General features: G+C 58.7%; 5 protein-coding genes across 5 annotated transcripts; 3 read left to right on the forward strand and 2 right to left on the reverse strand.

The window, feature by feature from the left end:
- Positions 1 to 3,282: 3,282 nt before the first annotated feature.
- DCS_03286 (uncharacterized protein) lies at positions 3,283 to 7,269 on the reverse strand (the record flags this gene model as incomplete). Its single annotated transcript, XM_040800608.1, has 1 exon — positions 3,283 to 7,269. One exon carries the CDS (start codon positions 7,267 to 7,269, stop codon positions 3,283 to 3,285), a length of 3,987 nt encoding a protein of 1,328 aa, XP_040661491.1.
- Positions 7,270 to 12,036: 4,767 nt separating this feature from the next.
- Positions 12,037 to 13,636, forward strand: DCS_03287 (uncharacterized protein; the record flags this gene model as incomplete). Its single annotated transcript, XM_040800609.1, has 4 exons — positions 12,037 to 12,249; positions 12,368 to 12,776; positions 12,839 to 13,273; positions 13,470 to 13,636. The coding sequence occupies 4 exons, from the start codon at positions 12,037 to 12,039 to the stop codon at positions 13,634 to 13,636; spliced, it is 1,224 nt and encodes a 407-aa protein (XP_040661492.1).
- Positions 13,637 to 16,653: 3,017 nt separating this feature from the next.
- Positions 16,654 to 17,483, reverse strand: DCS_03288 (uncharacterized protein; the record flags this gene model as incomplete). The annotated part of the gene is made up of 3 exons (XM_040800610.1): positions 16,654 to 17,317; positions 17,388 to 17,418; positions 17,471 to 17,483. The coding sequence occupies 3 exons, from the start codon at positions 17,481 to 17,483 to the stop codon at positions 16,654 to 16,656; spliced, it is 708 nt and encodes a 235-aa protein (XP_040661493.1).
- A 312-nt stretch (positions 17,484 to 17,795) lies between these two features.
- On the forward strand, positions 17,796 to 19,377 carry DCS_03289 (WD repeat containing protein; the record flags this gene model as incomplete). Its single annotated transcript, XM_040800611.1, has 2 exons — positions 17,796 to 18,306; positions 18,362 to 19,377. The coding sequence occupies 2 exons, from the start codon at positions 17,796 to 17,798 to the stop codon at positions 19,375 to 19,377; spliced, it is 1,527 nt and encodes a 508-aa protein (XP_040661494.1).
- Positions 19,378 to 23,279: 3,902 nt separating this feature from the next.
- DCS_03290 (glucosamine 6-phosphate N-acetyltransferase) lies at positions 23,280 to 23,857 on the forward strand (the record flags this gene model as incomplete). Its single annotated transcript, XM_040800612.1, has 2 exons — positions 23,280 to 23,557; positions 23,617 to 23,857. 2 exons carry the CDS (start codon positions 23,280 to 23,282, stop codon positions 23,855 to 23,857), a joined length of 519 nt encoding a protein of 172 aa, XP_040661495.1.
- Between the last annotated feature and the right edge of the window lie 3,456 nt (positions 23,858 to 27,313).

Below are 27,313 nucleotides of genomic sequence, written 5' to 3' on the forward strand. Positions count from 1 at the left end.
GTTGTTTGTTGGCTCTGCCACTGGGCCATTTCGACGTCGCAGCTGACGCATCGGATTCGCAAGAGCTGGCAGGATAGAATCACGTGATGCTTCACGTCCTAGCTAGCTTCTTCGTATTAAGTAATATTGCTTGCTTACTTAAGCACTTGTGCATCAACGGACTTGTGACTGGCTGGAGCGATATCTGGCCTACCCTATACAGAGTGCTGAGACTTGTTATTGGGAGTAAGTAATAATACAAATACAGCCTTGCTTCAAGGGGTTATGTCAATATGAGTTGGGCAACCTCGGATTCGACGGAACGAACAATGTACTCTTATGAGGCCAACCCAAAGTTTCTCGTGTCGATTCTCTACTTGGTATAGTTTCCAAAGAGAGAATTCATGAAGCTGGCCAGACACACCTGCGTCCCCACTTGGCACTTGATGCCGAAGAGTCATCAGGATAACCTACCATGCAAGTATTTACGGCAGTAATATGGATAAAGGATGGGAACGCCGTGAATGATACATAAGAAGAAACCACGTGCAACCTGAAGAACCCACAGGTGACCAAACTGCCCATATTTGTGATGAGAATACACTCGACACGGTGTGTGCGCATATTCATCTAGGCTACGAACGCATAAATTTCCTAGTCGAACATTGTTGAAGGAAATGAACGAGAGATGCATCAAGCATCACTACTCGGCCTCGCATGCACTTAGGATTACCGTTTGGTCCATCGCAGGAGGGCTCTTTGACCAGTACAGTGACGCTTCTCGCGTCATGTCGACGCGATGTCACGGACTCGCTGCATTTCTGAGCGAAATTGATGTCTCACCCTTGACCTGCAGGGCGGCGAATAGGGTGTCGCGCACGACGCAGGCTAGGGGGCATTGCCGACCCTTATTATATGAAGGCGTCCCGGCCAGCGGTCTTCCCATGTAGGGTGTCCAGCCGGACAGAGGACAGCTACCCACAAGCACAAGGTCAAACGATAGGAGCTCTCTCTCCCTGACGGTGCAGAGCGCAAAGGCCAGCGACATCGCAGCATCACCATGCTCCTACTCGGGATCCTCGCCGCATGCATCGCCAGCGCTTCCGCGCTCGGCATCAATTGCCATGGCACAGGCTGTAATAAAAAAGGTCCCAAAATGGAGGACCTGTTGGCCCAAGTGCAGCAAATTCAAGTCCAAGGGGAGGGATCTCGTCACTACGCACCTGGCGGTAAGCACTTTCCGCATCTGCGTCGGCGGCATTGCTGCGTGGCCCGGATTTCTAACCGTCGGTTCGGGCACTTTCAGAGCAGCTTGCCTGCGTTCAAGGCAGACGCACTTCGACGTGCGTCTACTACCAGAATGGCGATGGTGGCACCGCCGACATGGCGGTCCCGCTGATCGAAGGACTGATTGCATTTGGGTGCAAGAATTGCGGCAGCAATCCCTCCGTCAAGGGCGAGGACGTCTGGAAGGGCCAGTTGTCTGTCAATGTGGTCAAGGGTCCTTGCTGTGCAGGGGACTGCGTCTGTCCGTACAACGTACTCGACGTACAAGCACTCTAATGTTCCATCGACACAGTAAGCATGATGGAGTCCATGTAATGCTGATCCAATTGTGGCGTCCTATTGTCGCCTTTGTCTCCTAGTTTCGTCATCAGTGCTGCGCCAGCTCCCAAGCTTCTGATCGTCTCCAGACCATGACAGCCTTGGGCTCCATCGCAGTTTCGGCCACCACTCGGTCTTCTATAAACGACACAAGCTGCGACGACGGCTCAGGAAGGGGGGGTTCATAACGACCCTCTCATGATCGATGTGGCTGTCCACTTGATATGTATTGCGAGGCACAGGCTCAAGCATGGACCAAGGTCGCAGCTGTCGGCGAGTGATCGAACATGGCCAGATGACGACGACAACATGTCATGATTGGTAGACGAGCGAGATGCTCGAGAGTGATGCTTACGTACCGGCTAGCTGACGGCAACCCGACCAACTTTGGTCACGGCCAAGGATGTACCTCGACGACTTCGCACCTGGCGGCAACCGAGCCGTCGTCGTCGGGTGGCGTTCGGTGGATGAAATGGACTGGGGTTGAATAGGATACGTCGAACTCAGATTTCCCGGATACTTTCATCGCTGAAGGTACCCAACACGGTCATCATCATTTGTTCTTTCTGGTGTCATCCTGTGAATTCCAGTACCCGCTCTCAGCCGCTCAGGGGTTGTTGGACATGTCCGCCGTCCGCCGATGCACCAAGGCCCGCCCGACAACTCTGACGATGGATCAAGGAGAATGCAGCGAGCGATACAAAAAGAATCCAGTGGCGAAAAACAATCGTTCGGACGGCGGTTCGAGGCACTGACAGTCATCCGGGTAAGGCCCATGACGATCGTCCGAGGTCCAAGGCCGCTAGGTGAAGGGGAATAGGCGGAAGAAAAGGGCAGAGAGGCGCGGCCTTTTGTACTTGCAGGTGTGTAGGGCATCGAGGAAAAAGTCATCAAGCGATGCTCGTGGACAGTTAACATCCTGCACTGTTGTACCTTATTTTGCACCAAGCGGCTGAATCGACGACGAAGCGAAACTGTCGATTTCCCCTAGGCGTCAGCATATGCAAGGACTGGGTTTCGTTCAGGGCTGAAATGGATACCATACCAAGATTGTGTAATTGCCATGATGCCGACTTCAACGAGCACAAGCTGGTAGCGAGGATATATGCAGGAAGCGAGGCAAAAGTGCGCGGGGAATCGGACAACCGGGCAATCGGACAACCGGGCAATCGGCCAATCTGTGACTCCTCAGGCAGGAACGGGAAACGAAATTGAAGGCAGCAACGGTGAACTGGCAGGGGACGCGACGACGTGTACGTACTGCCTGAGGCAAATTTTCACCCCCTCACCTGACGTGACGTGGACATTTTGTCGTCTGCAAACCTACTTGGGCACCATCGCTTCCCTCCATCCCTCGACCGCTCCATCGTCGATGCATGCTCTGGTATTGGCAGCCGTCATCAATTTCACCATGAATGCAAATTCCCGAGGCCAGCATGGTTGATTGTCAAGAACTTTTATTTATGATCCAAACGCCTTCGCCTTGTGCCAGTGGCTATTTGCTCACCTTGGCGAGCTACCTCCGATGCGTAATTATTTTCCCTCGCTATTGAATCAGACAATTCTCGTCCATCACGACTATCCTTTGAGCCTTTCTCCCAGAAATAAAGGCAAAAACGAGAAAACGGAAAAGAAACGGAGCAAGAAGAAAAAACATGACGACGTGAAAGCGTTGAAAGTGTGCTCTCTGGCACGAGATCAGACGATGGATGCGTTGAAAGCGTCCCGCTGCGTCGACGTGCGTGTCACATCCGATCTCCAGTCCGAGCTGTCGACCAACGTATCCACCGCTTCCTCCTCGACCCAAGGCCGTACCGGATTCCCCCGCCAGCGGGTGCCGGCTGGGATGTGCTCGCCGCGCATGACCAGCGAGGACGGTGCGACGGTGGCGCCGGCACCGATGGTGGTGCCCGGAAGCGTAATCGCGCGTGGGCCCAGCGTTGCCCCTGCCTCGAGATGGACCGTGTCCAGGCGCATCAGCCGGTCGTGGAAGAGGTGGGTTTGCAGCACGCATCCTCGGTTGACGGAGGCGCCGGCGTCGATCTGGATCAGCTCGGCCTCGGGGAGGAGGTGGCTCTCCAACCACACTCCACGACCAATCTTGGCCCCCAGCGTTCTCATCCACATGGACAGCATCGGAGTTCCGTAGCACGCCTGAGCGAACCAAGGCACGCCGAGGCACTGGACGAAGGTGTCGGCCAGCTCGTTGCGCCAGACAAAGGAGCTCCACAAGGGACGCTGCTTGCCAGGTTTGATGACGGGCGTCAGCAACCACTTCGCCAAGGTCGTGATGGCGCTCGCGACGAGTCCGGCGCCGATGACCATGCCGCTGCCCGCCAGGACCGACCACCCGATGCCGAAGGTGTTGAGGAACCACAGCATCGTGAGCCCGCTCAGCGTCAGGATCATGCCCGAGATGAGCAGGGGGATGAGCCTGCAGGACTCGACCAGGGCTCTCGCCAGCACGAGTCGTCGAGGCGGCTTAAAGGTCAAGGCCTCGTCCACGGGCGAGTCGACGCGGCGGGGGAGAGACATGGGCGGTCGCCCGAGCCACGACGAGCCGGGCTTGACGTCCTTGGGCGCCGTGCCGAGAACACCGATGAGGACGCCATCGGGCACCCGGATATCCGGCTCGACGATGGCCGAGTTTCCGACAAAAGTCTTGAAGCCGACGGTTGAGGGACCGAGCCGAATTTGTCCGTGACCGAGCTCGAAGGGTGAGAGCAGCACGTCGTCGGCCAGGAACGCACCGTCGTCGACCTCGAGGAGCGACGGCACGGACACGATGGTCGACGCCTCGACGTTGCGCCCGATGCGCGCACCAAGCATCTTCAGCCAGATGGGCGTCAACAAGCTCGCGTAAATGGGAAACAGCGTCGTCCGCGCCGTGATCATGAGGCCGTGCGTCCACCACGCCGCCCACGCCGTCGTGCTGTGCCAAGAGTACACGCCCGGCTTCATGGCCAGGCTGAGCAGTCGCGTGAGGGAGATGACGAAGGCGCAGTAGAGAATGATGCCTATGGCGGTGCCGGGCAGCGTCAGCTCGACAAGCGCGAGGCACACGGTGTTGAAGTCGGCGTAGTCGCGCACGAGCAGGGGCGTGAGCAGCAGCGTGGGAGCGATCATGAAAAGCGGGAAAAAGTCCATGACAAGCAGCGTCGTCGTGTACCGGAACCCCGACCAGAACGTCTGGCCTCTGGTCGCCGCCATCTTCTCGTTGGGCGAGGGCACGTGGTCCGGCCCCTTGACGGTTCCTTGAACGCAGGTGCCGGGCGGCACGTCGGCGTATGCCTCGAGCACCGTGTTCGGCATGAGCGTGCTGCGACTACCGACGCGGGCGCCTTCGCCGATGGTGATGGAGCCGACGTGCAGGATGTCGCCGTCGAGCCACCATCCAGCCGTGTCGACCTCGGGTTCGATGGCGCACCCGGCGCCGAAGCTGGCGAGGCCCGTCGTCGGTGGCAGGCCGTGCAGCTGGGCATCCTTGCCGACCTGGCAGCCGAGCATGCGGGCGTAGCGTCGACACCACTGCGTCCCGCCGATGGAACCGATGTTGCCGAGTCCGGCGAATCGCTCCGCCGCCCACAGCCGAATGTGCAGCCATCCGCCGCGAGGGTAACTGCCTGGGGTGATGCCGATGGTGAGCAGCCGCGCCGCCAGGGCGGTGGTGAGAAGACGGCCGGGAAAGGAGAGAAACACGGCGGAGCCGACGGCGAGCAGCCACCACGGCATATCGCCGGTGAACTGGCCGGCCCAAGAGTTGGCACCGAGACGGAGGGTGAAGAACTTTTTGGTGAGCCCGACGGCCGTGAGCCAGCGGAGGCCCTGAAAGCTGAGCTCGAAAAACAGGATGAACAGCTGGACGAGCACGACCCAGCGCGGAGTCGGCTTCACGAGACGCTCCGAGTGCTTGATGCCGGAGAGGTCATCGATGCGCGTCGCCATGGCCTCGAGGGCCGGGTTCTCGTACACGTCGGCGACGGAGAGGGTCGGCACTCGCTCGCGCAGCTGCGACACGAGCTGGGCGGCGCCGAGGCTGCTGCCGCCGAGATCGAAGAAGTGGGCTTTGGGCGAATCCGGCCCCACACCGAGAACACGGCCCCACCTTTCGGCGAGCCAAGCCATGGTGCCGACAAAGGCGGAACGACCGTCAGCATCCTTTGCGGGCAACGATGGCGGCGGCCACGGCAGCGCTTTGCGGTCGACCTTGCCCGAGGTGCGAACGGGTAGGTCGTCGACGGCGACGAGCATGGGAACAAGACCGGCCGGCAGCACGTGCTTGAGCAGCTCGCGGTCGGCGGCGACGTCGACCTTGTGGCCCTTGTCCCGGACGACGTAGCCCACAAGCACCTGCATGCCGAGCTCGCTACGACGGATGGCGCTGGCTGCTGCGCCGACGCCGGGGAGCGTCATCAAAGCTGCGTCGATCTCGCCCAGCTCGATGCGGCGGCCGCCCAGCTTGATCTGCTCGTCGTTGCGACCGATGAAGACGAGCCCTTCCCGCTCGGCTCTGACCAGGTCGCCGCTGCGGTACGCCCGCTCGCCGTCGAAGACGCTGGCCGGTGCAAACTTGACCTTGTCCTTCTCGAGGTCAAGGTAGCGAGCCATGCCGACGCCGCCGATGACGAGCTCGCCCTCCTCGCCCCATCGCACCGGCCGGTCGTCGGACCCGACGACGGCCATCTTCCAGCCGACGAGGGGTAGACCGATCCGAACGAGGGGCTCTCCGGCCACCAACGGGGCCGCGCACGTCACGACGGTTGCTTCGGTCGGACCGTACGTGTTCCACACAAACTCGACCGTCTTGGCCAGCCGACCGGCGAGCTCGGGGGAGCAGGCCTCGCCGCCGAGGATGAGAAGTCGGACGCCGCGGAGCGTCTCGGTAGGCCACAGCGCCGCGAGCGTCGGCACCGTCGACACTGCCGAGATGCGTTGCGCCGTCAGGAAGGTGCCGAGGTCGGCGCCGGCCTTGACGAGGGACCTCGGTGCGGGCACGAGACAGGCACCATGGCGCCAGGCGAGCCACATCTCCTCGCAGGAGGCGTCAAAGGCTACGGAGAGACCGGCGAGCACACGGTCGCCCGGTCCAAGGCGCCGATCCTGGGGCATGAAGAGCTCTGTTTCGGCATCGACGAAGGCGGCCGCGCTTCGGTGGCTAACGGCGACGCCCTTGGGCTTCCCGGTCGAGCCCGAAGTGAAGATGATCCAGGCGTCGTTTTCCAGGCCCGGCCGGCTTTGCGGCCCGCCTACCGGCACGCCGTGTTTTGTGAGAGTCGCGTTGTCGGTCAGGACGGTGCAGACCGAAGCTTCGGTCCAGACGATCTCGGCGCGCTCATCCGGATCGTCGACATCGACCGGGACGTAGGCCGCGCCGGCCGTGATGATTGCGAGAATGCCGACATACAGGTCCAGGGTTCCCGAGGTTACTCGAATGCCGACCCGATCGCCGACGCCGACGCCGACAGCTCTCAGCTGCTCCACGCGGGCTGCTATTCTCTTGGCCAGCTCGGCATAGGTCAAGCTCGACGTGCCGTTGTCGATGGCGAGGGCGTCGGGGTGAGCCGACGTGGACGCATCGAGTATGTCGACGAGCGTACGAGACTCGGCCGGTTGCTGAAAGGGGTATATGGCCAAGTCTCCGCCAAGCACGGGGGACGGCACTTGCGTTAGGGTTTCTTGGCTCATGTCTGCGAGTTGACTTGCTGACATAGCCAGCCGGCGACTTGAGGGTAGTCGACGCCTTTTTGCAAGTGCTTATACGGCGGCACGAGAGGACATGTGCTCCGAGGGAAGACGATGGATGGGATCGACGACCTCACGACCGGCGGACTCGCGACATTAAATTGTTCTCTGCACGGGTACACAAGTACATGGTGTACTATTCTCGTCAAGAAGCAATCCTTCCTGAAGCCAGCGGGTCCCTTCATCCGCGGGACAGAGCAAGCGCAATAACAGATGATTGTCTCAACCGCCCCTGGCAGGGTATTCTTGGCATCCGGCATGTCCTTTTTTCTCCGCAGGATCGTGAGCATCTGAGGCCACGATGCTGACGGTGTCCAGGATGCCACGCCAGGGGTATGGGGCACGGGCTGATTCAGGCATAAGCGGGCAAGTGAGGGAAAGGCAAGTCACGAAAGCGGTAGCAGACTGTAAGTACGACGTGCTAGAGCAGCAGAAGGACGGGGCTAACCAAGGTGGGTGTAGGTGTATACGGAGCAGAGTCGACGGACGTGTACGGCCACGACGAGACTCGCTGCTGGCAGCCGTTGCATGCACTAGTTGCATGTACTTTATTTATAAGCGTGCATGCGCAACGGCCTGCCTGCCTACCGTACCGTACTGGTAGGTGCGCAGTGCCGTTGTATCGACGAGCGGAGCTGAGAGAGCCGGCCTGCTCGTAGCGGCATGGTGTTGTCTTGACGGCCTACGACCAGGGGCTGAACGATAGGGCTTCATTTGGTGGCGGCATTAGCCGCGGCATTAGCCGAACGCCTACACGCGGGCCTCGACTTGGACGGCGACCTCGTTCGACGTCGGGCTTGAAGGAGGCTCGATGGGTGCGGGATGCTACGCTCGAGTGCCCGTAGGGCGTGGGAGGCACGAGGGTCGTTGGTCAGCTGCCAAGTCTCCAATAGCTGACAGTGCATACACGAAGGTAGGGTGTGCTCGAGAGGTACAAGCAACGGGCGACTCTGACGGTGGCGTGACTGGGATTCGAAGCACCATATCCTGCGCCGTCGACAGTTGGCCTCGAGCTCTGGGAATTTCCCGATGGGGTCAAGCCAGTAATCGAAACTCGTCGCGGAAGGTGGTACGAATATGGGCACTTGAAGGAGAAAACCGGCGAGGCTTGCAAAGGATTCGGGCAAGAAGGCATCGGCGGACGCTCGAGGCATCGGATCAGCACTAAGAGGTTCGGGAAGCGCATACGGAGACTGGCCGCCGCTCGCGGCATGCAGCTCGCCCCAGCATCGTGCAGCGGCAACTCGGGCTCGTTCCAAGCTCGAGGAGGAGGATACGGCGACGATGGGCGGGTATGCGCGGAGCCGGGCGTCGGCTAGACCGGCCACCCTTGCGCCGGTGGTCGGGTGTCATTGGCGAGACGTCGCCTGCCTCTGCCCGTTCCGCCTCTGCTGTGGAGCCTTCCCGGCGCGGCACGACGAGGCAAGGCTTTGATTAGGCCTGTTGTGGCTATTGTTTCGAAAAAACCCGTGGTATAATTGCTCGAGATATTTTCAGTCCAGGATGCAACCTGTCCGTCGGTGGCACAGACGTCGTCGACGGCAAGCAATTTGCCGGGCACAGTACAAGCACAAGTACGGCGCGGGTGCGGGTGCGAGCGCGCGCAGGCAGGGCAGGGAGGTGGTACATTGGCGGCACAGGGCGCCGCGATAGCGAACCCTCGGCTCAACATATGTCCCGGGCAGCGACGTTGACGAGGTCGTCGAGGCCGGCGAACGGTGACGATGGCCGGTACGTGCGGACGGCAGCGAGCACAAGGACGGACTGATGGACGGACTGGCGGCACCAGCTTGATCTGCCCAAGCGCGAGCCGGGTTCGTCAGATCAGCCTTACCGGACCGAGGCGCGCAACGTACGGTCTGCGTTGCCGCGAGGGAGAAGGGCGCGGAGTCGAACAATTGGGCAGAAGATACGGCCCGGCACTGCGCTCCGCACACCCTCAGCACTCGCACGGGACATGCGCAGCATGCACTCGGTACACCTGCTTGCAAGCACTCGGTACACCTGCTTGCAAGCACCCTACTTACACCCGCAAGCACAGCACAACTCCGCACGTGCGAGCACCGTTCGGTGGTGGGCGAAGCTGACCGCTCCGGTCGCACGCAGCCCATTCCGGCAATGATTGGTGCGAGGGACGGCCAATGGCTCGACAGGGTAAGGGTACATGGCAAGCTGCAGACGGCTGATCCGGGCAGACGAGTGAGGGCGGAGATGGCATCGGTGTCAGCCGGCAGCAGCGTGAGAGTGCCGTCCGGCATGACACGCACCCGCTCTGCACCACGGACGGAGACGTACCAGCACTCGTCGAGGCAGGTGCACGAGCACGCATGGCGGCGTCGGAATTTTGGGCGTCGCAAGAAAGCTACGCTGAAGCGAAGTGAACTGCAGCGGACCAAGGGGGGCAAAAGCAAGGCTTGCCGGGGGTGCTGATGGCAGGGATATCCGGGGAAGGGGGAAGGGGTAGGGCAGGGGAAGGGCAGGGGAAGGGCAGGGGAAGGGCAGGGGAAAGGCAGGGGAAGGACAGGGGAAGGACAGGAGAAGGGCAGGGAAAGGACAGGAGAAGGGCAGGGAAAGGGCAGGGAAAAGACAGAGGGGCTTCTGGGGCGTTCGTCGTACAGGTGCCTGGACGAGCACGCACAGGTGTCTGGACGAGCACGGTAGTGCACGGGGTCCCGGCACCAGCGGCATCTCGATGCGCAGGAGCTTAATTCGATGCCAAGTGGATGGGGGGAGCGTTCCTGGCCGTCGTCCGCTTAGCGCTCCGCACTAGCCGTTGGAGCCAGTACCGACGCTCGACGGAAGCAGCTGATTCGCCGTCGCGCCTCGGCCGGCCGCTACGGAGGTCGCTAGCCGCATGGGGCACCGCCAGCCGCCCTGGCGGGTCCTGCGCAGGGGGCATGCGCCGGACGGCATACGAGGTGAACGGCTCGTCGTCGGGCGGCCAAGTACTGCAATTTGATGGGCAATATTCCCCATCCACAGGCAATACGGAGCACTCGGCGCAGTATTAATAGCATGCTGGCTGCGCGCACCTGTCCTGCGCGGACGAGCGCTGGTCGCAGGCAGTGCGGAGTCGCGGCATGCGGCACCCGCATCAACCGCTAGGCGGGTGTGCACCGATTTGTGCATGCACACGGTGCAAGTATTGGCGCGCCGTGCAGGTATTGGCGGCACGGATCACGAGCACGGGTGCATGATTGCTTACATGCAAGTACAGCGAGAACGCTACTGGTCTCACGGGTCGAGGTCGGCAAGCACATGCACGTACCGGGGGAGCGGCGAGCGAGGGCATGTACCCGCGAGGATAGGCGCTCCGTACCTGTACATGCAGGCGTCGGTGCTGTACATGGAGGGTACCGCAGGAGGTGGGTCCGGCGTGAGACGGTACGAACTTTGCACAGCAGCGTCGATGCGAGATCGCGTACCGACCTACCTACTTGGGTAGCTACATTGTATGTCTCGTCGGTCGCTCGTACATGCATGTACGGAGTACCTGCACGGTATTGCAGTACAAGCCATGCCACGCGAGTGTCGGTGCCGGCGCTCGTACAGCAGATGGCTTGCACAGTACAGAGTACATTGCTCGTACTTGTACAATACGCGCAAGTACATGCTCGCACTCGGCACGTTGCTCAGAATAGCCTGCACGTTGCTCAGAATAGCCTGCACATGGCTCGTAGTTGTGCGGAGTAGATGGCTCGCAGTTGTGCTGCACATGGCTCACAGTTGTGCATGGCTCGTAGTTGTACATGGCTCGTAGTTGTTCAGTACCTGGCTCGCAGTTGTACATGGCTCATGGATGTACAGTACATGGCCCGTAGTTGTACATGGCTCGTAGTTGTACAGGGTCGTAGCTGTGCAAGGTCGTAGTTGTACAGGCTCGAAGGTGTACAGGCTCGTAGTTGTGCAGGCTCGTAGTTGTGCATGGCTCGTACTGTACATGTACATGGCTCGTACAAGCTCGCACTCGGTACACTGTATCCCGTACCTTGCTCATACTAGCCTGTACGGGAAGTACAATGTTCATTATTGGCTGTGCATTGCTCACAATGGTCTGCACATGGCTCAAAATAGGTCATGCATTGCCCGTAACGACCTGCACATTGCTCATAGCAGGCTGCACATTGCTCACACTGTCTGCACATTGCTCATAATAGCTTATGCATTGCTTATAGCAGGCTGCACATTGCTCATAGCAGGCTGCACATTGCTTACAATGGTCTGCACATTGCTCACAATGATCTGCACATTGCTCATAATAGCTTATGCGTTGCTCATAGCACCCTGCACATTGCTCATAATGGCCTGCACATTGCTCACAGTGTTCTGCACATTGCTCATAATAGCTTATGCATCGCTCATAGCACCCTGCACATTACAAAGCCCTGTGCACGGCTCGTAATTGGTCGAGCATCGCCGCACATCGGCCGCACATTGGCCCTTCTGCTCGTACCGCTGGCCAGAACTTCCTCCGCACATCTTCGCCCGGAACTGCCCGTACCCTGTTGGTGCAACGATGCTGATCCCACCGTCTCCCCGATATAGGCCCTCTACAACCACATCCATGACCGGGTAGCGTTGCCCTGCCGGTGTCATCGTGTCGCATCCGTCTGATACAAGCAGGTGGATGCGTCCTTTGCGTCCCGCGAGCTCGCACCCACCCGGCGGGATGATGCAACGCGGAGCCTCGAACCGGACAGGGGGAATGCCATGGCGGCGAGCTGCCATCCTGGCCCTCGTCATTTCCTCGCCTCCCCTGGCCGCCGGGCCCTCGACGTGCCGAAATTGATTCACGGCAGCCCGTGGGCGAAGCAACACGTGATGAGGCTGCCCGCCGGCTGGCTACACGAGATACGATACGCCCCTCGTCCGGCGCTGACCGCCTTCGATTGGGCCAGGCTGATGTCGCCATCGGGAACGTGCGTCCGCCACGAGCAACGTCAACCAGGATCCTGAATAATTTATGCGTCAGGTTCGTCTGCGGCCTTGACTCGAATCTGCTCTCCCCCGTACCGTAACACCTAATAATACCTGCCATCAGATCATCGAGCCGAACGAGGCCCACCAGGACGGCCGGCGAGACGATTTCGTGGCCGGCCACCATTGCCGCATCCGAAGCCGAATACGGCGACGAGCTTCTCGCGCCGCCCGCCCGACGTCGTGCTCCCTCTCCTACGCTCTGCCCTTTGCCCTCCTCTGGTTCCTGACCCTCGCCGTCATGGGTGTCGCTGCCGCCACAGCCGCGAGTGGCCCCGAGCCGCCGCGTCGGCCGCGCGCTCTCGTCTACCGTGGATCCTCGACGAGCCGGGGCCTGCCCGAGGCCGTCGCCCAGCTGCTCGAGTCGTCGCCGCGCAACTTTGAGGTGCGCTTCGCCGGCCCCGACGAGGCCGTCGACGTGACGGCCGAGAGCCTGAGTGCCGTCGAGCTCTACGCCCAGCCGGGCGGACCAGGTACGTCGCCGTCGAGCACGGCCGTGGGCGCCGACGGACGCCTCGCCTGACCTCGTCCTCAGACCTCGACGACGCTTGGGCGGAAACCAAGGCCTACGCCTCCGACATTCGCGACTTCGTCTCCCGCGGCGGTCGCTACCTCGGCTTCTGCCTCGGCGCCTACCTCGCCGGTCGCGGGCCCGGCTTCGGCCTGCTCCCTCGCGGCGCCGACACCGACTCGGAGCACGAGCAAAAGGGCGCCCAGGTCAAGGACGACAAGGACACCATCATCCAGGTCGACTGGACCTTTGCCGGAGCCACCCAAGCCGGCCGCAAGGTCAAGAACCGCTGGCTGTACTTTCAGGAGGGCGCCGTCATCCAGGGCCTCGAGGAATCCGACACGTCCTACGTCCTGGGCCGCTACTCGAAGAGCGGTGGCGTCGCCTCCTCCCTGAGCAAGTACGGCGACGGTTGGGTTGGCCTGATAGGACCTCACCCCGAGGCCACCGAGGCGTGGTGTGAGTGGCCGCCACCAGAAACCCCCCCCTTGCCCCCCGTCGTCGGCCGCCGTGAACCCTTGCCGACCATCTGCTTCCCCTTCCATGTCCCTCCTCGCCCTCTCCCCTCCCCTCGCCCTCTCACCTCCTCCGCCGGGATCCCCTCTCGTCCCGAGCGCGCCCGCGGTTCGGTCGCTAACTTGGCCCAACACGATAGTCTCTGCTTACAATATCGACAGCCCCGATGGCTTGCAGTACGAGATTGGCTACGACCTTATCGAGGCCACCATGGAGGGTGGCAAGAATGCCGTCAGCGCAGCATCGTCGAGCGGTGCGGCCAAGTTGCGCAGCCCGCTGGGGCGCCTGTTGCGCCCTTGGAAATGATGACCTCGCTCTTTCGCCGTCAGACATGGCACGAGCACGATGGGGATGGCATGTCGGTCATGCCTGAAATGCTAGCACCTCCCAAATGAATCTGAATCACCCTCACACCCGCCTTCTATAAATAATGTCAGCCTCCGCAGCCACGGGGCCAGGGTCCTCCCATGCGTGGCTAGAGGCACGATGCAAGGTTATTATGAGTCGAAAAAGAAAAAAAGAGAAAATTTCGCCCCCCCCTACCTACTTACTTCTTCACCTCCAGTTCCTCTCTCGGCATGCCCGTTCCTCGCTCAATCCCAACTGATACACGTGTGCCCTCCCTCGTCCGAATTCGTCTTCCGCTCCCAGCGCAAATCCCTCTTCAGCTTTCCCTCTGAGACAGGCCGGCAAGTGATGACATCGTGGACGAGCACCCAAAATTAACAATGCAAAACAACACAAACAGCTAGGTAAATCATCATGGGCAGCGCTAGCGGAGTCGAGTGAGCAAAGCGGTCTAGTGATGCCAGCCGACCTGTGGCCTTAACCAGACGCCTGGTAATTAGGCCCATGCCCCGGTCACGAGCACCATGGGTGCATACATGGATGCATACCTAGTCCCAGCACTGCCATGCACATGATGACTTGTCCTGTAAACTTAATTTTCTGCCGCCGCAAGGACTTCCAATTTTAGGATATCGTAGCCAGGTGACAAAAACTACGGGCAGGTTGTTGGCGGAGAAGACCTACGACCACTTCTAGCCTGTAAAATCGTCGCCATCCATTTGCTCAACTTGGCAAGAGCAATTTGTCACTCGAGTGGACGTAATATATATATATATATATATATATATAGCGGGCAGGCAGCGGTCAAGTCCAGAGTCGTACGTATTTGTCATGCTATACACGGTCATGTTGGCTGACAGACGCAGCACAGCTACTCTTTCACGTCGTCCGAATCCGACGACGCAGCAGCCGCAAACGTCTCCCGGAGCTGGTGGGAGTACTGCTCCTGCTGCTTCATCTTAGACCAGAGGAGGCTGGACGCTTGGCGGTCCCAACGGCATCAATCGGTTGAATTCGTCGAGTGCCGTATTGCCGAGGCGCGCGAAAATGGCCTGGATGTGGAATATGAAGATGGCATACGGCGCCGTCAGGCAATCCAACGTTGGCGCGCACCAAAGACTATCCGCCTCTCAGCATGTCCCGAGGATATTGGTGTACTCGGTGGACTGATACTGTTCTGATTCTTTGGCCTCGGATGCATTCATGGACCCAGGCGAGCCTCGTTGTACTTGTCCAATCCATCATCGAGGGGCTCGTCAATGCCGAGTGCGACTTCCTAACGCTTCGGCTGGCAAGCCAGTGCGGCGGCCGGGGCATCCCGATCAGACGAGCACACGACCACTCGGGGTCGATGAGGCGCGCAATGTGCCAGCCACCGTCGACAAAGTTGTTGCTCTGATGCAGGCCCTCTAGGTAAGAATATATGGTCTTTCCCAGAGATGCCGACTGATAAACCTCGGGAGAAGAGTTCTCGACGTTGCAAAAGCAGCTAGCTGTGCTTCGCCATCGGAATGGTGATGAATCGCATTTGGCCAGTGGCGAATGCGGCCATCTCGGCAACCAAAAACATCCAAGTAGTATGACTCCACAGACGAGTACGTAAGGCCTCGCGGTATTTCCGTAATACTCTCACTTTGCTTTTCGAACTGAAGGCAAGTGAACGGTTCGTGAGAGGGGATGCCTCGATCGTCGACCGTTTACGAGCCTATTCGCGGAAGGAGGAGATGGGGAAGCCGGCGAAGGATCCGAGATAGATCCCGGAAGAGGTGGGCTCTTCGGTCCCGGTAGTTGCAATGGCTCTTCCAGGACTTGGAGAGATGTGTTCTTCGTCTACATGCTCTGCAAGCGAGGTCCCATGTTCCAGAAGATTCTGGAGAGGATGAAAAAGCAAGGCGAAAGCGTATGACCCGACGCCCACGAAATGACTCTTCGGAAGTACCATATCAACCGTCTGTAAATCGGTTCATTCTCGAGTGTCGTGAACTGTATCCATTGGTCAGCAATGGACGCACCTCTGGGATATGACCACTGATTGGGGATGAGTGAGCAACGATTGTGTTTCCGGGTGCCGAAACCAAGGCCAGGGTATGGGTACAGAAGGCCAATTGGTCCGCTGCCAAATATAGGTGGCCGCTTTGCAGCGTAGCTTCTTGTCATCATGTCCTGGGCAGGTTTCTTCTACCGTCTTTTGTGGCAGTGCAAATCGGATGATGGCCCGCCTCGGCAGATTCGGCCGACAAGGGTGAGGGATGTGGATGGGAATGCAGGCGTTGGAACGGCCGTGAATCTACTCCTCAAGCTCGCCGAGCTCAAAATGGGCTTGGCCTATGTTGAGATGGGTGGGAGTTGACTTTGCTATTTGGCGTCGGTGTCGGTCGAGATATAGCAAGATCAGACGATGACCCGTCGCTCGGGGTACGTCGGATTCTGAACGATGCCGTCATCTTCCTCCAGGGCGTCCTCGAGAGATTTTCCCTCGTAAAAGTGGTAATGCAGTTTCCACCCAAGCGCACGTGCTGATGATGATGATTCTGCATTGGAATGTGAACGCATGGTGTTGGACGAGATGCCTCCCTCAGTTGTGGGAGGCGCGGTGATGGCGGGGTAAATGGCGGCAAATTATTCTTGCGGAACAGGGTGTAGTTGACAACAGTGTCTTTTTCACCCAAATTCTGCCTGTTGTGCATTCTCACTGCCACCTTGAAGCGTTTTCTTTTGAAGGTGTTGGATGCGTTGTTCCCCTTTGTACAGATGGATGGCAGACGGAGGGTTGCGAGACAAATATTCCCACGTTTCCCGCCACCACCAATACAGGTGGTATTCAGAAAAGCATGCGAAACAATGCTATACTCGTAGTTAGACAGACAACCATAGGTATACGAGGAGATTGTGTATATTGAGTCGTTACTCTGCTGTCGCCACTCATCGAACCAGACATCGGAAAGTAGTCAGCGTAAGGAATGGGGCAGTCAGTGTCAGGAACCTTCTGTGACGGCCAGGGTAGACTTCGTATCGTTCAAGGCGATCCAGAGCTCTACTGTGCTGCAGGAGCCCCTTGTGACTCCAAAAATTGTAGGGCGTATGGCGGATGTCAGCGTGCATGCGTAGCCTGCAGCGGATGCTACCTCGACGGCGGAAACACGCCCAATTGTTCCGCTTCCATGCTTTCCGCTTCCATGTGTTCCGCTTCCATGCGTTCCGCTTCCATGCGTTCCGCTTCCATTCGTTCCGCCATGACCAAGCCCATACGGTTGGAGCCCTGGCCATGGGACTGGATCGTTCAACATGGGTCGGCCGATGTGACGATGACTCAATCGCTGTTGCCCGCCCTGCTCAGGGAGGCCGTCGTCATCGATCTCGCCGTCGTCACAGCCGCCGAGATTGTTGACTAGGTTCGCGATATCTATCGGCAAGACGATAATGTGTGATTGATGTAGGCTGCCGTAGAAGAGGAGCCTGCCTGACTTGATGGGTAGAGGCAAGAGAAATACGGAGTCAGGTGGGAGATGGCAGTTGTTGGGAAAGAAGCTGCTATATGGCTGTGATGAATGACTGAATGTGCGTGACAACTTGGGTTGCACTTGCTTGTCTACCTGTAATCCCAGAAGCGGTTCAGCTGCGCGCATGCTAGATGACTTGCTGCGTGTGTTTTAGCTCGATGTGCGCTAACCACAAAAGTACATGTACATGTAATCAAGCACTTACTTACTTAAGTACTCCGTACTTGGTTGTACTCCGTACTGTACAGTACTTAGAGCCTGTTGAGGAATACTTAGTTGTACTTGTAAGTACTGGGTACTTGCATTGTGTGGGGGTTTTAGCACGGCTACGTAGTACAGATACATCCCAGCGAAACGATCTGGTGGATCGGCTTTACGCGATGCTGCTGCGTCTTCAGACACGAAAAGTCGCGCCTTCAACGGCCACCGATGACAAATTCCCACGACTCCATTGTTGCCCTTCTCATCGTCTGATCTTCGCAACAGTCCGAGTCGAGCTCAACGGCGATAGTCTCCTTCCCTCGATTTTATAGCGGCCTGGAATTGCACCGGCCGTCTCTTGTCCTCGTCGTGCCACCTCGTCGACTGATGGTTGCTGCCGACGACGGACCGGCAAAATGGTCAAGGAGGAGATGAGCGCCTTTGAGCGCAAGCGGCTCGATAACATTGCCGCCAATCGAGCCATACTCACAGACATATCGACGACGTCGAAGAAGATAATACCGGCGGCGAAACCGCCGACCAAGTCTGGACCGAAGCGCAAGTCCCGGGCCGAGCCGATCAAGCGTGAGCCGACGCGACCGACGCGGATGAGCTCGCGCCTCGCAGGACTCGACGCCGACTCCGAGACGGCGAAACGAAAGATGGAAGTTCAGCTGGAGCACGAGACGGAAAAGGCAAGAGCCAAAAGGATGCGGGTCAACGGAGACCTGAACCTCGGCGACATAGTCGTCGAGGGCAAGAAATGGGGCAGCGGCATCGACGGGCTCAAAGGTCTCGTCCGAGGCGCCGAGCCCGGCGTCCGCACCTTTACCGAGGACGACGTCAAGGAGACGACGGATCAGAGCCTGAAGGACTTGCGCCACCGCATGGGCGCACTCGAGCTCTACAAGCACTGGATGCCCAATGGTACCCTCGTCGTCCTCTCCGCCGACGGTGAACGGCCCCAGCTGACCAGCGCTAGATATCAAAATCACGCCTCAACGAGTCTATGCCCTCGGCTTCCACCCGACAGAAGACAAACCCATCGTGTTTGCGGGCGACAAAGAGGGTGCCATGGGCGTGTTTGACGGATCGCAAACGGCGCCCGAGGCCGACGACGACGACGAGTCCGATGCCGATCCCGTCATTTCCGCCTTCAAGACTCACGCTCGAACCATTACTTCCTTTGTGTTTTCTGCGACCGACTCGAACGCAGTCTACTCATCGTCCTACGATTCGTCCATACGGAAGATGGACCTCGAAAAGGGCCTCTCGACCCAGGTTTTCGCTCCCGACGACGACGAGGACCTCCCCATCTCCGCCCTCGACATGGCCGCGGCCGAGCCAAACATTCTCTACTTTTCCACCCTCGACGGCAGCGTCGGCCGCTATGACGTCAGAGCCCCCGGCGGCGAGGAGATGTGGAAGCTCTCGGATTCCAAGATTGGTGGCTTCTCTCTCCACCCCCTGCAGCCTCACTTGATGGCCACTGCTTCGCTGGACAGGACGATGAAGATCTGGGACCTGAGGAAGATTGTCGGCAAGGGCGACATGCGACACCCGACCCTGCTCGGCGAGCACGAATCCCGCCTGTCCGTGTCGCACGCCTCCTGGAGCGCCGGCGGCCAGGTGGCCACCTCGTCGTACGACGACACGGTCAAGATTTACAACTTTTCCGACGCCGCTGCCTGGACGCCTGGCCACGACCTGGCGCCCAAGGCCATGGAGCCGGCCCAGACGATCCGGCACAACAACCAGACGGGTCGGTGGGTGACCATCCTGAAGCCGCAATGGCAGAAGCGGCCGAACGACGGCGTCCAAAAGTTTGTCATTGCCAACATGAACCGCTTCGTCGACGTGTTCGCATCCGACGGGAGCCAGCTGGCGCAGCTGGATGGAGAGGGCATCACCGCCGTGCCTGCGGTTGCTCACTTTCATCCGACCATGGACTGGGTTGCCGGCGGGAACGGCAGCGGCAAGCTGTGTCTGTGGACCTGACTGTTGAATTTCTTGGAGCCACCGCGACGTCGCTCGCACATGGGCCTTTTGCTTGCTTGCCATGGGCCTGCCGTTCCGCCGAGCCACCAGTGAATGGTGAGTGATGGGCCACATTTTTCGACCTTGGTAGCCATCACAGCTGTGTCGGCTGCTCTGTCTTTGTCAGCGAAGCAGCGCTTGTCGATGTCACGATATTGACGACCCCGTTGAGTAGATGCATCCTCTCACGCCCGAGGTACGGGAGTTTGGATACCAAATCGATATATGAACTTGGACGGTGCATTTGACACCTTGTCGCCATTCACCGCTTTAATCGGTACATTTGTGTCGAGCACTTGATGGCTCTATGCGAGGATCCTGATTGATTATCATGATTGAATCGTACTCTTGTTTGCGAGAGCAGTCATCGGTCTCTTGAAATCCCAATTGTTTTGAGGAAGAGCTTGTCATCCGCGGTATCGGCGATGAGACTGAGTTTCAGGATGGGTCTGTTGGTTCGAACGAGACCGGAGCCCATGGTCTAATGTGCGCTTGTATTTGTATCGTGCATGCAATCCGATGATGATGGAATGTTTAGCAGTTTCAGTGCTGCCGCACATCACAGCCCAGGGGCACCGCACACTGGGCTGGCTCGTGTGTACCATCATCAAACACCGTCTGCTCGCATGGCTCGCGGACCCATGACGGCAGGACATGAACAGCCCGACTTGTGCGGAAGATAAAAGTTTGTCAAGAAGCATCACGAGTTGTACTGCCTATGTATGCAGATGATGAGTCGCATGTAGGGCGGTGGACGTACCAATAGCAAGATTCTTCTCCTGCGCGTTTCCAAGCTGGAATGCTCCGAATCTGTGAATTAGAGGAACATGCTGGCGAATTTCAAGCAACGGAAGTGAGTGCTATATTGAAAATGAAGGGGTTTCGGCGCCATGTCTATTGCCAGATGGTCAAAGTGATCGGGGAAACCGCATGGCGAGGAGAAGCTGAACACATCTGAGGGGTTACGGCTTAGTCAGCAGCTCCTTGACGGGGAGCTCAACGACAGTTTTGTAAATGCCCACGTCTTGGTGGCAACAAATCAATGGACTGCAGAGGAGTTGGGGAGCTATTACGAGAGCGTAGCTCAACCTTTGGCCGACTTCGACAAGGATGTGAGGCACCACTATGAACAATCAGTTCTATACTAGCTGTGGAGGAGGATGAAGCGGAGAATGCCACGGGAAATGGAAGGTACCGGTTCCTAGTCTTGCCCATAGCCTGCGTTGCTACGCTCTCAACTCCCAAGTCGCCACCGACAAATATGCATCATTTGCATTTCAAGATATCCATGACTCCCTTCAATCTTTCATGACTCTCTTGACAGGACTTTTCAAACTCATCTGCGAATCAAAATGAGCATGAAGCTTTCCGGTCGGCCCGGTACGACTCACCATCAGGCGTGCCGTCCAAGGTGATGCAATGCGTTGCCCCCCAAAGCCAAAGGGTTGCAGGGCTTATGTTGCCCACGCTTTGGCGAGGGAGTTCCTGTTAGATGACGATTCTTGGATACTGTGCAGACTCTGCAAAGAACACTTAGCCCGCGAGCATGCCATGGCGGCGTGGAAACACACCGTGGGCGAAATGTCGAGAGTCGTGATGAAAGGCGAGCGACAACCTGTCTGGACTCGTAGCAAGAGACAGCCCCGTCTGCTGTGCGAGGGCCGATTGGAAGGCTAGGCCATGATTTCTATCGAGAACGACGAATGCTTCGTGAGGATCCCCCATGAAGATGCCGAGTGGGCGAGTCAGGAGGGATCCGTTTGTGCCGATGCTGACGAGATTAGCCTTGGCGCTATGGAGGCTTCTCCGATGGCAAAATATGGGATTCGATTTCGTGCATCGCATCCAACCCGACGGGCAAACCCGCTCCAACATCGAGCACTTGGCATGCATGCTGGCCATGGAAGAGGATAAAATCAAGCGATGGCCAAGATGGCAGGTGGACAGGGCCTGGGCTGGGCCAGGGACTCGAAGGGCGATGACCGTCGAACAAGGGCCTGGATCAAGTTTTATCCAGCGTGACAGTAAGCAGTGAGCTGTGGACCCATAGATTTCGCCCAGTGGTTAACGTGCGCAGATCCGTTGCGAGAATGGGCACCGGCGAGTTTTTGCACAAGAATCGCGTCAAGCTGGCAGCAAACCTCGCTCGTTCTCTGCAGTTCAGCAAACGAAACCCGGTCGGTGAGGAACAGGGGTGCGGTTGCATTGGAGCATTTGTGATCCAGGCGGTTGACCAGTCGCACGTCATGACCACAACCGAACGCACGACTCCTGATGGAGGCGGCTGCGAGGCCCCCGAGGAATCATGGCCAAGGTGATCCGTTTCGTACATGAGCAGCTGACCTTTCTGTCTTGGTTGACTCGAGGTACCGGCTCATCATCTCGATGCACCTGCGAGCCCGATGCTCGTCGCCTAGACCTGCTGAAAGCGACGCGAGTAACGGCGAGCTGTAGATGAACTGCGCCGCCATCGCCGACCAATCTGCCAGCAGGACGAACCCTGCCTCGGTCTCCATCGACAGCCGCGCCATTGACGGAATCAACGTTGATTTCCCCGACGCCGGCCAGGAGGTGAACTCTTGTTGGATCATGGTGTTGAAATTGAGGTGTAGCAGGGAGCCTTGTATTACTTGCTGTACTGTACAAGGTTATCCGTATTAATATGTACTAATAACTTCCTAGTACTATCTTACCTATACCTAGTAGGTATACTCGTACAGAAATACTGCAACAGTCAGCACAAACAAGTACTGTACTCTGTACTCTGTACTCTGCACTTGACTCTGTACTCTGTACAGTACTTGACTCTGTACTCTGTGCTTGACTCTGTACTCTGTGCTTGACTCTGTACTCTGTACTTACTTACAGTTCAAGCAGTGTGTGCGCTGTGGGTACGAAGCAGACAGGTCACGGTGGCAGAATGACGCCTTTGCCAAGTACTAAGAGAGCCTCAACTTGGCACAGAAATAAAGTACGGAATTCTCCGTTGCACAAGTACATGCACAGTGCGAGCATGGCGAAATGCATTCGCTTCAGGGAACCCCTTATTGGCCCTGGCGGTACGAAGATTACGAGCGTCCTGCGTAGACGCCACTGTAGACGTTGCGCATCACAGGGGACTTGTTTGTCGACGTACAGTACAGTAGGCGCCAGTGCCCTCCCGCAGTTCCACATATGAATTCGGTTGGCCGACACTGTGCTGGTACCATGCCACGGCGCCACGGCTGCCGCCACAGGGGGGATCGTCAGTACTACACCTCCCTAAAGGTATGTACTGTAGGGAGTTCGGAGTACCGGATGCCGCATCCAGACTCGCCATGCTTTCTATCTAGCAATCTCGCCCTCTCTAGTCCTGGCTCTGGCCAAAAGGGACGGCTTGGCTTGACCTGCGATGGGATGCGGGCTCTGCCATCCATCCGTGTTTTGAAGACCATGACCAAGAGCAATTGATTTTTGATCAATCAAGTTCAACCGGGACGGCTGAGACCATGGCCATCTAGGTGCTAGCAGGTGTTGGCAGTGGGTAGATCCGCTGCCCGCTCCGCCGCACTTGGGCTATGCAAGTACCTAATAAATACATGCAAGTGCTGTACTTGGCTGTCCTTGTGCAGTATGTGCTGTGCTGTAAGAGCCGGAGCTGCGTCTGGCGGCACGAACCATACAGTACAGTATACCGTACAGTGCACCATGGCCGTCGGCCGACGGTGATCCTCTGCCGCTCAGCGCAGCGCCCGCCGCACAAGCTCAAGGGAGGCGGCAACCCCTCCCCGCCACAACCACGGCTTCATCCACAGCCGTCGTCGCCTCCATCGCCGTCTTCCTCACCGCCATCCCGCCCGCAGTTCCATCACGCTCCGCCACACATGGCACGAGGCCTCTTCCCGGCGTCGCTCATCGATGCCGACGTGGCCGCCTCCCTCCCCGACGGGTTCGCCATCCGACCGCTCGCGAGAGACGACTACGCCAAGGGCTTCCTCGACTGCTTGGGCGAGCTGACGTGGACGGGCGACACGACTGTCGACGAGTTCGACGAGCGGTACGACGAGCTCGACTCCCAAGGCAAGGGGCCGTACTACTACCTCGTCATCGAGCACCGAGGCCGCATCGTCGGCACCGGTCTCGTCCTCGTCGAGAAGAAGTTGTATGGTCCGTCGGCATGCCGTGACGGCGGCCCGGGTTTTGCTGACGGCGGCCGAGCAGCATCTGGAACCGCGCCAGCGTCGGCCACGTCGAGGAGATTTGCATCGCCGAGCACCACCGGGGCAAGGGGCTGGGCCGTCGGATGATGATGGCGCTCGACTCGGTAGCCCGCAACGTCGGATGCAGAAAGAGCCTGCTCAACTGCAGCCCCGAGAAGCGGGACTTTTACGCCAAGTGCGGCTACGAAGCGGGAGGCATGGAGATGAAGCGTCCATTTGTCGACGATGCCGAGAGGGAGTAGTGCTCGACGCTTCGACCGCCGCCGCCGACCAAGACACGGAGCTGACCAGTCACGCCGCTCGCCAACAAAGGTGGTGCGTCGGGGCCATGCCCTCCCCCCCCTCCTCGATTCCTCACGCATGTTCGCCGCCATTGTCGTCAATTGATCGACGATCGATGCCATGACCCCCGCTTGTCTCGCCACGGATGTTTGCCGTCAATTTCTCGACAGCCGATTGTCCGTGCACGGCATTGCATGTGGAGTTTGCCTGTCGTCCACCCACCCGGCTCCCCTCGGTGGCATCGGGCGACCGTCGCTTGTCCGTTTGTTCGTCCAACGCTACCGAGACTCCGAACAAGGCCACGACCAGTCTGCAGCGGTCCACGGACCACTCCACCCCCGTCTGAGGATTTCAAAAGAAAATAAAATAAAAATAAAAAAGGGATGGCCGAGGGCTGCTTGTGTCTGGAATCGGTGCGATTCATGGCCATTCCTGGCATGGGGCCTACGCTGATGCTGCCATTCAACAACGGAGCGGCGTTATTCTCGAGTCAATTGATCCGACCAGCCACCGGCGATTTCGAGCAACAAAGAGGCCATCTGTTTGTATTTGCAGTGAAAAACCTTGCTCGCGGTGGGGACGGAGAGAAATGCCCGGACGGCATCGGCTGTCCACCACGGTCGATTGGTCAATAGTGCATGGGCATCGGACGCGTCGTGGCCGAATCATCTCGGCAACATTTGCCTCCAAACCCCAACAGAGGCTGCGGGCAAGGTCACCGAGCCACCTGGGCATGCGGTGCGGAGAACAGAGTTTGGAGTACGGATACAGTACTTGTACTCACTGGACATGATCCGCATGTGCCGAGCGGTTTCTAGTTTAGTCATTCGCAGAGTCCACGTATCCGCACCTCCAACTGCAGTACACGGAGCATGGTTTCGCGCTCCTGCTCTGCCCACCTTGACATTGGATGCCATCATGGCACGCACGGCGCAATACCGGATGTGCCATGGAGGGATGGCGGAGAAAAGTACAAGGAATGAATGGGCGGATAAATGCGATTTATTCATTCACCTTCATGGCATCCGTCGGTACCATCGCAGTAGCTGACGACGACGGCCTCCGGCCTTGGGTTGCGAGGAATTCTTCGGATGCAGGGATTCGTTTCGTCATGGCGGATGCATGCTGCGAGCGACGCCAACAGGCCATGCGATGATGGTCGACGTCATCATCCAGCACCATCACATACCTCACTTTGCTGTGGCAAGTCGGCAAGCCCTTGCCTCCCATTGCCTGCTGCGGCAATGCGTTCATTGCTCACGTGAGGCGACGGGGTCAGCAGGGGGAGACGAATGATGTGCAAACCAGCCGTTGTACAACTACATGCTTTTACACGCACTTGGACAAGCATGTACATGGTCTGCGCTACGGCGTACGGCGTACGGACAAGTACTGATCACCACGGGTGCACGTGCACTACGCACCTGTCCCGGTACTGTTCATGTACTGGTACTTGCACCTGTAGCGTACAGAGTACTGTAGAGGGGTGCCGGCTCGGCTCACCAACATTCTTGAGGCAGGCAGGCAGGCAGGCAGGCAGGCAGGCAGGTAGGCAGGCGAGCAGGCGGGCAGGCGGGCAGCAGGCAGGCAGGTCATTTGCCATCAATTGGCGGTGACTTCACATTCGCATACCTACGTAATTACTCGTACTCTGCGTAGTCGTTGTTGGTGCCCGTCAATCGTTGCTTTCCCATCCATTGCGGGAGATTGTGTTCTTGGTCGTCGCACCAACCAACCGATTCGCTTCCCGCCACTGGGATTGTGCCCTTGGTGTACATGTACCCGCCGCGTGCCGTGCCTTATCGTGCAGGACCAGGTACCTGTACATGGCCGTCAAAGGTGGACGGATCCACGATTGATCTGCATCATACTTATTGTCTGCCAGGCAAAGTGGCCAATAAAGGCAAGGAAAATATCTTCAGCACGCGCATAGGCCCAGGTCCATCCATCGAGTCGGCCGTACCGTTTGCGGATGCGGATAGTGATACGGAGCACTTTGTGCCGCTCATTGTCCGTCCACCTTGTCGACACTCTCCATCTTGCCATGACGCTGCCAGGGACCCGCCCCGACCCCCTTTCCACGCCTCTATCCTGCCGCTAGGCCGCACTAACGGCGGCAGTTGGCGTCGCCTTTTGCCTCTTCGATAAGCAGCCGGCGAGGAATGCCGTTGACTCGTAGCATGGGAAGCACGAGGCAACGTCGATTAGGTTTGGCACGCTGCCTTGGTGGGAACGGGGGGGGGGGGGGGGCGAGGGGACGAAGGAAGCGCCGAACCCCACGACGATCCGTTTCACACCACCGGCCACGCTATATTTGTCTGCTGGTGCCGAGGCCACTGTCCATGTCCATGGTGTGTTAGGCCAGCGTCGGCGTCGTGTCCTCGCCGCACGCAAACACCACGTAACGGAGCACTCGGCGGCTATTCGTCCTCCCGGTTCCCAGTCTTCTCGCCTGCGTGACGGGGAAAATACCTCGCGACGGCTGGCTCTCGGCGACGGTGGTCCCCTGCACGCACGAGGCTGGCTTGGCAGAGGTGGACGCATGATGACGACGGTCGAAGGATGGGCACCGTGGCCGAGGCAGCGGACGGGAGAGGCATTCCTGTCAACGTCAGTGCTCGTCCCTTTGCCTCTCTCTCTCGCGCGCTTCCAGACTCACTCCTGGCAGCCTAGGGTCGGTAGCGTACCATCCGGGTTTCAAGGCTCCGTCATGTCTCCATCCGATCCAGCTAGCGATGAATGTCGAGAACGCAAGCAGAGAACGCAAGCACGGGGCCTGACAAACTCGTGCAGGTGCACCGCATGCCCATGGCGAGAAACCGCGCACGCCCTGTCGACTCGTACATTGTGCGTTGCGTTCCAGAAGGTTGGCGTGCGCAGCCATGGCTCGACAGCGTTGCAAGTACTTGCAGGTCGTTGCCTTGTCGCGGTACATGTGCTCTGCCTGGGCATCGGCGTCGTGCACGGCGATTGTGATTGTCTGTGAGCGTAGGCCTTGTACAAGTACATGCGGTGTACGACGTACAGTGCGGGAGCGAGAGTGCAGCGAACGAGCACGCACATGGCGTGGGCGTGCATGCACAGTGCGGGCGTGCGAGTGCGTCGGCTCGCACCCACACCGCCGTCCGCTCGCGCCTACATGGATTCGGTCGACGTCGTCAAGCTTCCACACCACACCGACACCAAAGAGCAGGCTAAGAAATCGACGAGGCCGTACTATTCATCCATCGGCGTCCCATCCTCCGCCTCGACAGAGTGGCCGCTCCTCATCCCATGCCCGGTGGGGGCGCCCACGTATCGAGGTGGGCCTGCCAGCTGGTTTATTCTGCGGGGGGCCCTGGCCGCTTGGCTGAACAGGGTTTGGACCTCGCAGGAATGAACTGCCGGTCGGCTTCGCACGCCTCTGGCCAGCAAGC

The sequence above is a fragment of the Drechmeria coniospora genome, chromosome 01, assembly GCF_001625195.1.
Source record: "Drechmeria coniospora strain ARSEF 6962 chromosome 01, whole genome shotgun sequence".
Classification (NCBI taxonomy): Eukaryota; Fungi; Ascomycota; class Sordariomycetes; order Hypocreales; family Ophiocordycipitaceae; genus Drechmeria; species Drechmeria coniospora.